Raw genomic sequence first — 15,223 nt, 5'->3', positions numbered from 1 at the left:
CAATTCTCAGGGTGGTCCGTGAGAAGGCTTTACATTTATTATTTAAACTGTTATGTTTATTCATATCATGATCTGATCACCATGCTCAATATATCCCATATGCATGGGGGTATTGGGATAATGATACAAAAGGTTTGCTAGGGTAGACCCTCTCCCGCTCAGACTCAGCCCCCCCCCCTTCCCGAACCAAAATCCCAGCCCCTCCCGAAACAAAATCCTGGCTATGGGGCTGCCTCTGACCCATCTTCTGCTACGTACATTGACCAGCAGAAGCTCTCAGTGGTTTCAGGTGTGGATCTTCTGTAGCTCTACTTGAGGATTCTGGGGATGTTGACATGGATCTACTTCAAGTTATCCATGTTCTCTGACACTAAGCTTCCCAGAGGTTTCATTGTTTTGTCCCTTTATTTACATTTGGAACCTTAATTTTGCCAAAAGGTTTGAGTTAGTATAACAGTACAACAGAATTCAGATATAGTTTTCCACACTAAGATTTTTGTATTTCTCAATTTTCAAGATTGAATCCTTTAAAAAATATGGCTTTCATACCAACATGTGTTGCTGCTCCAAAATATATTTCCTCTAATATCGTCACCATCATATCATATTATTTGCGCCTTAGCATTGCATGGCATCATCTCTGGACATGTACCTTGAGTAGAAATATCATATTCCAAAATATATTTGAGCACTACCTAACCTTTCCAATGGACTTTTGGTTTCTCTGACAATAATTACAAATTGTATTGGTCTTGTTTTGAATAAACAGAGCATATCCTCTCTTCCCTAGGCCCAGAATGTCTTAGTATTATATCAGTCATTGCCGGCTGCTCAACAGTGGCTTTGACTTGACTGAGCTCTAATAGGAGGCTTTCATATTGATCGCTCTTCTACTCTATTGGTTGCCAGATGAGGGACACTTCAGCTATAGCTTAACCACTGTGCCACAGGCAACATTGCAGTACTATGCACTGCAAAGGGTTACTCATACAAAATAAGAAATTGGAAGTATAGATTCCAAATGAAAGAACAAAATGCATCCCTTAATGTGAGAGTTTGTATCAGTTTATTTTTACTTAGACATGGGCCCTTGTAGACTTTTGCTGTTCTGCTCTGTAGTCCAGTAAACACGTTTAAGGGCCTAGATTGATATGGGGTGCAGCACAGCTGTTTATTAGCAACTGCTGGGGAAATGGTTGGTATTTGGAGTAAATTGCATTGTGCATTATGAGACAGTTGGAAACAGTTAAAAATAGCCTCCTATTCTGTTCTCCGGTGGGCTCCTTCTATTGGCTGTGTTAGAAGCCTGTTATTTGATTCATTCGGCAGGGTGCTCCCAAGCTGAACACAGTGGAAACTTAGCAAAGGTCACAGCCAGTATGGTTGACTAGTTGAAAAGGCTGCCATAGAAAACTATATCAATTAGTCAGTATGGTGAAATGCCTAGTAAAAATCCAAACCAGGCGGAGTATTCACTTGCGAATGGTTAACCATTGTAGCAAAGATGTGTGCATTCGCCTGCTGAGACATGGCTCTAAGGTCACAGCTACAAGTGCTGGTAAGTTGAAATCCCAATTTTTTTAAATTTAAATCTTTTATGAGCGGAAAAGTTTTGTTGTGTGTCTCTCCCGTTTCTGTTTAATTATCTTGATAATTCCTGCACTATGAGTGCAAGAAATTATAGCAATAATGCCTGAATTAATGCTTCTTCCAACTTCTCCAGCTGACACCAAAGAAAGGGAAGATGGTAATATGGGATATAGAGAGGAAAAGTATAGAAACATAATGTTGAATGAAGAACTTGCTTCTAATGGATAAGAGTCAAGTATGCTTTTTATTTCAGCTGAGTATCTAAATTGATGAAGAAAAATACCGTATATAGATTAAAATATATATCTAGAAAGAGTTAACATTGAAAGAGTTGCATGGCAATCTAATATATAGAAATGAGAAATCCAAGGAACTGATTTACTTGCATAAAATTTTGCAACAACCTATGCATTGCAAACAATGTAGTCCCGTGACATTAATGTTTTATCTTGCTAAATACAGAGAGCTATGAACGTTCATACAATCACAACATATTTTGTAAAACTTTGATACTTTCCTAGACATTATATAAATACTTTCTTTATAGTTGAAAAAAATATCAACCTATATCTTCTTTTAAAAGAAATCAGAGCACTAGCTTGTTTGGCAAAATAAAATCATGCTACAAAAATGAAAGCATGTTGCCAATAATGAAAACAAAATCAGCAACATGGCAAAATTAACAATTGTGCAATAGGAAATAGCTAAGTGGAAGGGGGATACGGAAAGAAATGAATACCAAATTCTTAGCCAAAGATCTCTCTGAAAGGGGGAAAAGATCTTAACTTGGTATTCCAAAGTATTTAATACTTGAGCTAAGCAAGCCTATCTAGGTAGGCTGCTCCATAGTGCCAAACTGAGAAAGACTCTGAGACTTGTTTTATTTTAGCCAGTAGAATCTTAAATGAGAAAGGAAGTGCTTAGGGATGGGCGTATTGGGAAGGCACTCTATAGCTACCTAAGTCTCAAGACAATCAAGCATAGAAATGGATGGAATGGACATGATCTAAAGATTGTGTTATCAGATGAAATTATTTTAAATCTACCTGACAGTGTATGGTAGACCTGTGTTCTTCTAATTTTCATCAGAAATCCCTTCCCAGCCATTCCCTTCTCCCCTGAATCCTGATCATCAGGTGTGCACCTTGCTTACTATGTATACTGGTAATAAAGTAAGTGCTGCTTACTCTGCGGTGAGATCATAGCAGTATGTGAATACTGGAAACGGGCAGGGGAGGTTGAGGGCAAATGTAACTCAAGCACATAGGTTTTTCCCATGCGGTCATTGCTTGGCACATTGTGTGTACCATCAGTGTGGTTACGATATTTACAAGAATAGGATCCCACAATGGGGAACAGCTCCAATATAAATAGTGATATATATAATAATCATAATCATAATAGTAATAATAACCTTTATTTATACCCCACCTCCTCTTCCTGGGGGGACTCAGGATGACTAAATTGATATATAAATATATTATACATGAATGAGATCTAAGCAAGGTTGCAAAATCTGTCCGTAATATCTACATGACTTTTACCATGTGTATTTGATCACATCCACAGAGAAGTAGTTGCTAGCCCAAGATGCTGGGCTTTACTGGATGTAGATCCATGAAAGAGCTTTCAAGAAGTTAAAGATGTTTTGACATGAACATCTGTGCTGAGGAATTAACAATGTGAATGATTCACTAAAGCAGGCATGGGCAAGCTTTGGCTCTCCAGGTGTTTTGGACTTCAACTCCCACAATTCCTAACAGCCTACTGGATGTTAGGAATTGTGGGAGTTGAAGTCCAAAACACCTGGAGGGCTAATGTTTGCCCATGCTTGCACTAAAGCATCAGTAAGAACAGTTCTATAAGATTAGGTGCCATATTGTTTCAGAATAACTAACCTGCAGTGGGTACGTCTGGTCATTCCCTAGAGCTGTGTTTAAGTAGAAGAAGAAATAAGCAAGATCACATCTTTTCTGTCATGGAAAAGGTGTCTCTGTGCAAACCATTGTTGACACTTTTATCAGTCATATAATAACTGGATTTTAATCTAATCCCAAGGCAAGAAAGTCAAGTGGGGAATGCTTTAATCTTCACTAATTTGGCGGTGAGGAGAAGTACTGCAAAGCATACATGGTCTAACTTTAGAATAGTGACAATATGCATTATTTTAAAGTGGGACAGATTCTTAATTGGTTTTGAGAATATGGTTTTGGCTGAAGACCTCCATGATGTTAGTCTCATGTTCTACTATTTTTTTTAAAATTTGTTTCACTAAAAAGGATCTCATACTCCATTGTGTTCCTATGTAGTGTAATGGTTGGAGTTGAACTACACTGACCGCTTAAGGCCCATCTAGACAGGGCACAAAATGTGCACCCTCCCACATATTTCCCTGGGGTGTCCAGATGATGCCTCAAGTAATCATGACTGCATTCGGCACAAAGCAGGAAAACCCTGCTATATCATGAATTAGATAGCCCAATACACATGCACTTTTGTGAAAGGCCCAAGTCTAATGGCCTATGGCCCTCTATGGACAGGCCCACAGGGAATCCTGGGACTTCCCTGCGGTCTGTCCAAACACCCATCCCGCACCTTCTGGGCTCCTGGAGCTCAGAAGTGTGAGATTGCCCATACCCCCTTCCCAAAATCCCCCCAAAAGCCCTAAAATGGTTAAGAATTTACCCGGCCTCCATTAGACCTCACAGCACAGTTCCTGGAATGTACTATTACACGTGAGAAAGTGAGAGAGAGACAGGAGTGATTTGGCCCCCCTAGCTTCCTTGGGATAATTGGTACATTTCAGGAAGTATGCTCCAAAGCCTAATGGTGGCTGGTAAGTTATTTTTACCCCCCCCCCCCCCCATTTTTAAAGGGTTTTGGGAGGGGGGTGGGGGCTGTCTCCCTGGCCTCCCGAAAGGTTCTGGGCGGGCATCTGGACACCCACCTCAGAAAGCATGCACTTTCTGGTGCATGTGTGGACTAGAACACAGGAACATTGGTGTTTTTAAAATGCGATTGTTCCCGGGTTAAACTGCTGTCTGGAACTGCCTTTAAACCTGAGGCTGATCCAGCATTCCCCATGATGGTTTAGACTGCATACCACCACCCCGCCACCAGCTACTGCAGAGGCAGGAAGGAGTCCTGTACATCCTGTCCTATTTTCACTGTTGCAGTGGTCAGGGGAAGCAACATGGATCATACCAGTTGCTCATTGCTTGGGGCGATGTTGCCAGCAAGAGGAAGGGGGAATTGAAAGAGGAGAAATTGCCCCTAACCCCTTTCTCCAATTGCCTTATCAGTTTGTCTGGCATCACTCTAGGCAGCAAGCAACTGTGTGACAGAATGGCCAGGATTCCTTCATGCCTCCGCAGTGGCGGGGGGAGGGGGGGGCAGGACAAGCTGAATGGGAGGGGACAGTGATCCACAAGGAGAACAGGAGAGGGTGATGAGTGCTGGCCCATGTCTCTGGGTTGCCCGAGCCTGGGGAACACAGGGTGGTGTCTAAAGAGTTGTGACTGGTTCTTTCTCAGAACGATTTACATGAACCCAAAGTTGCAGTTTACTCCAAATTTTGAAGGAGTATACTGAGCAACCCTCAATTTTGGTTAACAAAGTTCAAGGCAATATTAAGCAGCATTGGCCTGCATTAACCAGATCAGCTCCATGCATTGTTTTGCTGCCATGGAACTGAATTGCTAGCCCTTTGTGCAAAGTAGTCAGTGTAGGTGTGCCCTAGGATTCTGGAAATGTGTATATATGCCTTCAAGTTGCCTATCAGCTCATTTAAATATGAACTTTTCATGAGGCTTTCTTTAGGTAAAGGTTTCCCCTGACGTTAAGTCCAGTCAAATTTCATGTTTTCGAACTGCTCGGTTGGCAGGAGCTGGGGCTAACAGTGGGTGCTCATTCCACTCCCGGGATTTGAACCTGGAACCTTTTGGTCCACAAGTTCAGCAGCTCAGCGCTTTAACACACTGTGCAAGTAATATTCTGAGTAGGTTTTGCTACTTTCTGTCTCTGAAATAGCCTATGGCTGCTGGTATTTGTTGATGGTCTCCCATCCAAGTTATAACAAGGGTTGACCCTCCTTGGCTTCTGAAGACCCTTTGATACTGACCTATCAAGCAGGCTTGATCTTGTGTCCCGGACATCAGATCAGGCCTTCTTAGTGGCCCAATAGGGACTGCCCAGCTGTGCCAAAGGTGGTCCCTCCCAATCCCCATGTCATGGCTGCAACACCGACACCTACCTTATCCTGGGTGATCTGGTTGATGTCAGCAAGAGTGCGGGTTTGCTAAGGCAGCCGGGGTGGGGGGTCGGGGGTAGAGCATCAAATTATTTCTGATTTACTGTGAACATTTTAACAGGTTTTCTTGACAGATTTTGTTCAAAGTGGATTTGCCTTTGCCTTCGTCTGTGGTTGAGAGTGGGACTTGCTCAAGGTAACACAGTGGATTTCTATGGCTGATTGGGGATGATTCACATCCCTGCTTAACTGTGGGTCTCCCCAAGGTGATCTTTTAAAAAAAAAGTCATACTCTCTCAACCTGAGAGAAAAGTAATGGCAAATCTCAAGTGAATAAATCTTGTGAAGAAACATATGATAGGGCTGTCATAAAATGGAATAGACTGGAAGATACATAGCAACAAGAAATGTACTGTTGAAACAAGACACTTGATATCTTCATCCTGTTTATGAGGCATGCATTTGTAACCTTCATCTCAAGTTAATAGTTCAGGAATGGGAACTGCTGAAAGGCTCTAGGAATTTTGCCAGACATACATGCAACTCAGACAAGGAAGGTCAGGCAGTTGTTATTCTTTAGGTGCCATTTTTGAAATGTGTGAATTACCATTTTAATCTAAGTACTGTTTTGGGTGGAAAACCTGAGACAGAAACTCTATAATTATTGAATTAATGTGCACAGTATGGCTGAAATTTCCCAGTACTTGTCTTTTATAGTTATGTCTTACCTAAACAGTTCAGCTATAACAATTAAGAATAGTTTGATCCTGAATGTAGGACTTTCATGTATTTACATTTTCAAAATTGTGATTTTTTTCTTCATGTAGGAAACAAGCTTAGAGAAGAGGCATGTAGGGATTTCAGGAATTCAGAGGGGAAGGAAATCCTCTATTAGTTTAGCCTAGGCATGGGCAAATTATGGCCCTCCGGTGGTTTTGGATGTCAATTCCCACAATTCCTAACAGCTGGTAGGCTGTTAGGAATTGTGGGAGTTGTAGTCCAAAACCCCCGGAGGGGCAAAGTTTGCCCATGCCCAGTTTAGCCTCATATTTAGCCTGGTTTAGCCTCATATTGAAAAAGAAGAAAAAACAAAAGTTCATTGAAAAATTACATTTTGATCATGTACACACACACACACACACACACACACACACACACTTATTTGAATCAATGTACATAAAATTACAAATAATTTACGTGCAAAACCCATAATTCAAGTCAGGATAACATATTCATAAAATTACAAATTAACAAGTTTTTAAAATCTTAATTCAGTAGTATAGTTTTCAAACCAAAATTTGCTATAAGAATGGGTAAGTGTACCACCTAAAGGTTTTGGATTGCAATTGCCAGAATTCCTCACTTTCTATGTCAGGCATGGGCAAACTTCGATCCTCCAGGTGTTTTGGACTTCAGCTTTCAGAATTCCTAACTGCCAGTTTTAGGAATTGTGGGAGTACAAGGCCAAAACACATAGAAGGCTGAAGTTGGCCTATGCCTGTTCTGTACTGTTTAATGAACTTGTAGTCCTGCAATATTTGGAGAATTGGATTTTGGCTATTGCAATTTATTGAATTGATTCCAAGCTTAGTCTTAGTATTTTTCTTTTCTCAATTGTTTTAATTATATTATTATTTGTTATATGTTTATAATTGTGTTACCTTATAATCCTTATTTTATGCTGGGCTTGATCCCTGAGTCCCTTTGGGGAGATGGTGGTGGGATATAAGAATAAAGTTGTTGTTGTTGTTGTTGTTGTTGTTGTTGTTGTTGTTGTTGTTGTTATTCTTCAATGGCCTAAATGCAGTCCCAGCTGGAGTAGAACTGTTAAATTAATGGGGTTATTCAAGTATTGATTCATCCATTCAACATTTTAATAAGTGGATCTACTGCAACTGGGACTAGCAACTGCGTTTAAGTCTCTGGGTCTAATGTTATCCATTGCTAATATTTCAGTGAGCTAGATGTTCTTAATCTTGATACAGGAAACAATTTTAAATAATTTTGTTTTGCATTGACATAGTGGCGCTTGAAAAATCATTACACATTTAAGTTTATCTGTATAAAAATAATCTTTATGGTAGTCCCCAATGATCTCTGAGCAGAATTGTATAATCTTGTTTCCAGGAAAGATTTGCATAAAAATAAAAAATAAGAAATGTAGTAAAATATGTTTCACTTATAGAACTCTCTCTGATGCTGAATGACAAGCATAAACAATGCTATTTTGTATTTTGTGATTTGTGATTAATATGTAATATTGGTTAACATATCCTCAGCTATGGGGTCATAAAATTCGTCATTAAAACTGTCTGGATCTAGAGGTTGTCTGTTTATTTATAACCAGTTAACCAGTTCATGGAATTCTGTTTACTATCACACACTCCTTCACAAATACAGTAGAGTCTCACTTATCCAAGCCTCGCTTATCCAAGCTTCTGGATTATCCAAGCCATTTTTGTAGTCAATGTTTTCAATATATCATGATATTTTGGTGCTAAATTCATAAATACAGTAATTACAACATAACATTACTGCGTATTGAACTACTTTTTCTGTCAAATTTGTTGTTAAACATGATGTTTTGGTGCTTAATTTGTAAAATCATAACCTAATTTGATGTTTAATAGGCTTTTCCTTAATCCTTCCTTATTATCCAAGATATTCGCTTATCCAAGCTTCTGCCGGCCTGTTTAGCTTGGATAAGTGAGACTCTACTATACATGTTAAGTTCCTCTTGAACCTATTGGGCTTTGAAGCCCCTTCCAAATGTATGATTCTGTCTAACAATACAGAGCACTCCAGGATTTTAAGATAATTGGATACAGCATATATATTCATGTATAAGTTGACTTCATGTGTAAATCAAGAGCAAGTTTTAGGATCAAAATTATGAATTTTGATATGACCAGTGGATAAGTAAGGGGTAATTCTACTGAGAGGAGAAAGCATCAGTACCACTGTGCTTAAGTTGACCTAGTTTTTTTGGGTTGATTTTTTACTAAAATACTTTGACTGATACTTAAGTATATAGGGTAGTAACAGGCAGCATTGTATCTGAAACATATTGCAAGGTTTACAAAATGTGGATTTCCCCCCAAGATTTACAAAATGTTTTAATTTTTAAAAAGCTTCTATCATACAGGTCTTGCATTAAATCAGTGGTTCCCAACTTGTGGTCCGTAGACCAGCAGTGGTCCACAAGAACTAAAATATGATATACCGCTTCACCGTTATTACACCATTGCAATGCCCCACAGACCACGTCCCCTTCCTTGTAGCCATGCACCTGTGGCGAGGAGGTGAAAGAAAGCCATTAGGACAGTTTCTTGGGTCTTGCGCTCCGCTTTTTGTATTTTTTTCAACCTCAGCCCCCTCCTCTTTTTTTTTAAACAAGCGTTTACAAAATCTATGGATAATAACGCAGCTCAAGCAAAAAATAAAATAAAAAAATCTTGGCCTTTTCATTTTTAGACCTGTTCCTGGGGTTATTTGGGGTGCTGATTCAGAAAATTTCATTGGATAGATCACATCAGCTCTAGAATATTAAATACGGTTTTCTGTGGGCAAGCAGATGGTGACTACTGGATGGCACATGTTCAGTATCAGAAACTAGAGCTGATGTGATCTATCCAATGCTATTTTATGAATCATCAACCCAAATAACCAAGGCAAGCCTAAAGTTGACCAAAAACTGATTCGTAACCCTTTTGGTACTAATCCTGGTCAAAGTGGTCCCTGGTTAAGTGGTCCCTGGTTAAAAAAAAAAAAAAAGGTTATGAACCACTGCATTAAACTGAGTAGAATCGTATGCCTTTCTATCAATCTATCAATGCATATCCACACACACACAATTTTGGAACGTGTAAAGCTAATTTCACTTTATTTTGAAAGTAGATTATGAGCAGCTTTTTAAATGGAACCCCCCTTTCCCTGTTACTGTTCTTTTCGATGTATATGCTTGAGAACCTAAAATATCTGTACAATAACTATTTTTATAGGAATCCAGCTGCCGAAAGAAGATGATGTTTCAATACCGGTGATCTCCAATTCTCCTGCTAAGGAAGGAGATGACAGTTCTGATCTGTCTGTTGAGGAAGAAGAGAAAATCAAGGAAGAGCCTTTAACAATTTCAGAATTGGTATATAACCCCAGCAGCAGCTTGCTCCCCACTCCGGTTAATGATGAGGAGATTGACCTGCTCTTTCAGTCCTCTCCTAGGGCAGAGAACGAGAAAGATGACACTGATTCCTTTGAAGAACTGGAGGCTGATGAAAATGCATTTTTGGTTGCCGAGGAAGAAGAGTTGAAAGAAGCCCGGAAAGCACTGAGATGGAGCTATGACTTTTTGATGGGCAACATGAAGATAAACGCTGCTGTGAAGAGCTTTTCAAGACTTCTCTTTGTTGGGCTTGGAATACTGTTGATTGTTTTTCCTCTTCTCCTTGTGCTGCTGGAATCAGACCTTGATATCTCCTTCCTCCATGAAATCCGCCAGACGCCCGAATTCCAGCAATTTCACATTGAATATTACTGCCCTTTTAGACAGTGGGTGGCCTGCAAAATAGACTTTGTCAGCCACTTGCTTGGCAGCTCTTAAAACAGTACAAATATGCGATGCAACTAAGGGCTATATTCAAAACTAGTGAATTTTAGTTAGTATTAGGTGCTCATAAACATTTTGAAGGCCATCAGCAAATAGTTCCTCATTTTTGGATCCATAGCAGATTTCCAAATTCTTAAGTTTCCTTTCTATGTTTGAACAATTGATTTAGCTACATGATGGTCTTACAATAACCAAAAAGCAGTTTGTTTTTTATTTTCCTTCCATGTCCATGTTTATTAATCACTGAGTAGAACTGAAGTTTATCATCCGTATCATTACAAGCCATGATATACTAAATGTAAGCATTAGCAACAAAAGAAAGATGACGCTTTTGAATATACTCCTTAGTGAAACAATCTCTACTAACCAATGCCTATACAAGCAACACTGATTGCTGGGATTTTCCTTCTCGGTTTGATTTTTCATTTTTAAAAATATTTTTATGTGTTTACAAGATTTTGGTAAATTTGTAGCAACAATAACTTCTGAAGATATTTAAATGTACAGATTAGTAAAAATAAATGCACAAGGGCATGACATGAATTTTTAAAATGTTTTAGCGATTTTTTTTAAATTGAAGAATGAAATTCTTAAAGATCTGCACAAGACGGTGAATAGATGAGATGGGAAATCAGCAGAATCTGTTCGATGGAGTTGAAATCATGGGTTTCTTGAGGATCGGGTAACATATTACAAAGCAGTCATGGGATTCCTTTGTAATGGTAATGTCATGGTAATTTGTAGATGAACGTTGGGTGCCCCTGCACAATTAAATTAATGCAGTTTGACTGCCTTGGCTCAATACTATGGAATCATGAGAGTTGTAGTTTTTTTTACAGGGTCTTTAGTCTTCTCTGCCAAAGAGTACTGGTGCCTCACCAAATTACGAATCCAGAGTTCCATAGCATTGACCTGTAGTGTAGATGTGCCCAATGTCTGGCAGGAGGAAATGCTTAAACCCTCTTCTGTCCACCACTTCTCTCTTGAATCCTGCTTTTCCTACCCCCCTCCCACCCCAATTAACACCAGTCATACAGGGAAACAGCTTGAAGGGGCATTTACAGGAGAGAGTCAGGGTTTGCGGGAGAATATGTAAGCATTCTCTCCTAGCTGTTGATCCTGCCCTGCATTTGTGTCAGCTGACAGATGGTTAAATTAATGTATAGTTCTGCCTTAGCAGTTCTAAAAGGTGAAGAGAGGTGAGTATTTTTCAGATGACGGCAATACTGCTTTCCTTGCAGTTTGCCACTTCTGTTGGTGATAGAAAGGTAAGGCAGTGCAAGTATGGTTTTGTAAGAGGTTTGCTGAGTTTTGGATTAACTGTAGATTATTGTATATAACATAGAAATGTGGATATATGAAAAAGTTTAGATAGACCTACTTACTTAAGTACATTAGAAGCTTAAAATATACTGGTCTCTAAAAATAGAGAAAGACTCCATGAAAAGCATCCTGTCCCTCAAATTCTAAGCATTCAAAGATAAATTCCATAGTCCCCAATTCTATTCATTACCATTTTGTCATGATAAATCCCAGAGTCACCATTTCATGTGTTATTATTTCTTGTGCATGATATCTCTTTGACCTAATATAAGTGGGAAATGGATGCACAATCTTTCCCCCTTTAAATGTGTCCCTATGACAGTGGTGTGTGGTTATCTTTGTTGTCTAGATGTGCTGGGGATTTTGTGCCTATGTAGCTCCAAGTCTGTCAAAAAGGCTATAAGTGCATAAAAACGTATATGTATAGAGACGACCCGTAGGTCCCAATTTTGAAAAGGAAAAAGCACCAATTGCATTTTGTATTTTGTAGCATGGATTGCATGATCTAAGTTTCCCTCCCGTACTTAAATGTTTCAGTCACAGGACTTACAATGCAACCCTATACTTACTGACTGAGAAGTAAGCCCCATTAAGACCAGTTGAATTTACTCCACATAAGTGAGTATAGGGATACTGCTTAAGTTGGGATTTGGGTGAACCTCAATTTTTTTGCTTGAGTGGGGGAAAAAATCACTCCATTATTTTTTTAGACTCACTATAATTTCCTTTCTTTTTTCTTTTCTTTTCTTTTCTTTTCTTTTCTTTTCTTTTCTTGAATTGGATTATGTATTCCACTCAAGAAAGAAAGAAAGTAAGCATGTGGTATTTCAGATACAAATATGTTTTTGTGTCCTTGTTTTATATGGGTAGTTATAGAAAAAGTTTTACAAAGTTTTGATAACCTGCCCTTGTTTGTCCCCCATCTAAGTAAAATATTTGTATACCTATTCAGAACCATTTTATCCAACAGAAACTCTATTCTTTTTGTGATCCAGGGGTTGAAATCATGTATGACTTTTATCTTCAAGGTTTTATTTCTAGTCTTTGCCTTAGAGCAGTGGCTTGCAATCTGTGGGTCCCCATGTGTTTTGGCCTACAACTCCCAGAAATGCCAGCCAGTTCACCAGCTGTTAGGATTTCTGGGAATTGAAGACCAAACATCTGGGGACCCACAGGTTGAGAACCACTGCCTTAGAGTACCTTTCACATTACAGTTTTAGCATTTTGATGCCACTTTAGCTGCCATGGCTATATTCGAGGGTTTGTAGTGTGATGAAGCGCTAGAGCTCTCTGGCACAGCGTTTTGAATAGAACTGCAAATCCCAGGATTGCATAGGATGGAGCCAATGCAGTTGAATTGGTGGTATCAAAATGTTATGACTGCACAGGGTGGAAGAGATCATATTCCTCACTCGGAAGACTTTTACATGGTACATATTTAATCCTGTTGCAGCTTCTAATTGAATCCTTTCTATTGACATGAAAATCCAGCAAAGAGACATGTTTCTCTAGTTTCTAAAATAGTCAAATCACCTGCATTGTGGGAGCTATAGCTATGGGAGCATGCAATATAAACTTTGCAGACAGTATACTAAAAATAAATCCAAACTGTACTCTGCATCCTATATGTAAACCATATATGAGTCATTATACCCCTTATTTATAAACAGATAGGTCCTGAGTTTTAACATGTAGGTTTTTGTCCATATCTGTGCTCCAGAATCATTGAAAGCATTTTTTGAGTAAGAAAAGACTCCGGCCTTATCTACACTGCCATATAATGCCATTTCAGGATGCAGATTAACTGCATTGAATTGGGTTATATGGCAGCGCAGACTCATATAATACAATTCAATGCAGTTCAATCTGCATTATATGAGCTTAGCTGACCATTACTGCATAATGTAGTTCTAATGGCATTATATGGCAATGTAGATGACGCTTCCGTTGTGTGAGGAACAGAGTACTTCAAAGAATGGTTGTAAAATAAGGATGCATGTAGAGTTAAATGCAAGTCCATGTAGATGAACGTTTGGATGTACAGTATGACCCCCTTATTCACGGATTCGATATTCATAGTCCCACCAAAAAAAAAATCCTCCTCATAAAGGTTTGTGGACTTCTGAGGTCCTCCAGTATGATTCCATGATATGCTTTTATCCATGGATTAAAGTATTCATGGGGGGGGGGGAGAGAGAAGGTGGAATATATCTCCCATGGATATGGGGTTCATACTTTATCTATGCATATTTGAACCTTGACAAGGCTTGAAAGCAGGGATGAGGCATGTGTGGCCCTCCAGATACTGTTGGATTGTGACTTTCATCACTTATAGCCAGCACAGCCAATGGTGGTGGCTGCTGGGACTTGTATTCTAACAATATTTGAAGGGCTACTTCCTGCCCCCAGCACTTAAGTGAGTTGTATCCAGTTGCATGGACTTGAACGGGGCACCTCTTTAGAATAAAAAATAAATAAAAAGAGGGTGGGGAAAAGATGCATATATAATCTACAGCATGTCCTGTATAGATTGAAACAAGGTCTTGTCTCCAGTACTGGAAATATGAGAGCTGGCATATGAAGAGTCCATAGATAGTATAGTGTATTTCTGTCTGTGCTTGGAATATAGTGTAAGATGTTATGTACTTGAAATCTATTTTGTGATTTGTCTGATATTTATAAACACAACTCTGGGAAGAATTAAATGGGGTTTATTTCATTGAAATGCAAACACACACACCAAAATTTAGGGGAAAATGTACCTGTAAACTTGAGCCTTATCTTTGTAAAGTGAATTTCACATTTCTATGTCAACATCATGGTTGTTTTATATGTTAATAAAATGACAGGACTCCCTAATAAAAATATATTGAAAAAAGCCATTGGATGAATATTTCTTATTGTGCTGTAAAGTAATTTGGCATTGAGGACAGCAGCTATTCAGTTATTTCAGTTATTGTGACTGAAATCATCTGCATGGCATTAATAGCAACTGGGTAATGATGGAGCTTAAAGAATCATAGAATCATAGAATCATAGAATAGTAGAGTTGGAAGAGACCTCATGGGCCATCCAGTCCAACCCCCTGCCAAGAAGCAGGAAATCGCATTCATAGCACCCCCGACAGATGGCCATCCAGCCTCTGTTTAAAAGCCTCCAAAGAAGGAGCCTCCACCACAGTCCGGGGGAGAGAGTTCCACTGCCGAACAGCCCTCACAGTGAGGAAGTTCTTCCTGATGTTCAGGTAGAATCTCCTTTCCTGTAGTTTGAAGCCATTGTTCCGTGTCCTAGTCTGCAGGGCAGCAGAAAACAAGCTTGCTCCCTCCTCCCTATGACTTCCCTTCACGTATTTGTACATGGCTATCATGTCTCCTCTCAGCCTTCTCTTGATTTGCTAGCCTACACTTAATAGAATCGGATGTACTAACTGCTGCAATGGTATGTAATCATGCAAA

At 39.2% G+C, this 15,223-nt stretch overlaps 1 protein-coding gene across 2 annotated transcripts in view; it reads left to right on the top strand.

The window, feature by feature from the left end:
• Window positions 1-14,650, top strand: part of frmd3 (FERM domain containing 3) — a 143,202-nt gene extending 128,552 nt beyond the window's left edge. For both annotated transcript variants that reach the window (XM_062972020.1, XM_008103259.3), the window contains one exon: window positions 9,841-14,650. In XM_062972020.1, coding sequence (XP_062828090.1) covers window positions 9,841-10,439 — 599 coding nt within the window. In that variant the 3' untranslated portion in view covers window positions 10,440-14,650. The remainder of the gene's footprint in view (window positions 1-9,840) is intronic.
• The last annotated feature ends 573 nt before the right edge of the window (window positions 14,651-15,223 follow it).

This window comes from Anolis carolinensis, chromosome 2 (assembly GCF_035594765.1).
Source record: "Anolis carolinensis isolate JA03-04 chromosome 2, rAnoCar3.1.pri, whole genome shotgun sequence".
Classification (NCBI taxonomy): domain Eukaryota; kingdom Metazoa; phylum Chordata; class Lepidosauria; order Squamata; family Dactyloidae; genus Anolis; species Anolis carolinensis.
This window is presented reverse-complemented; position numbering and strand designations above follow the sequence as displayed.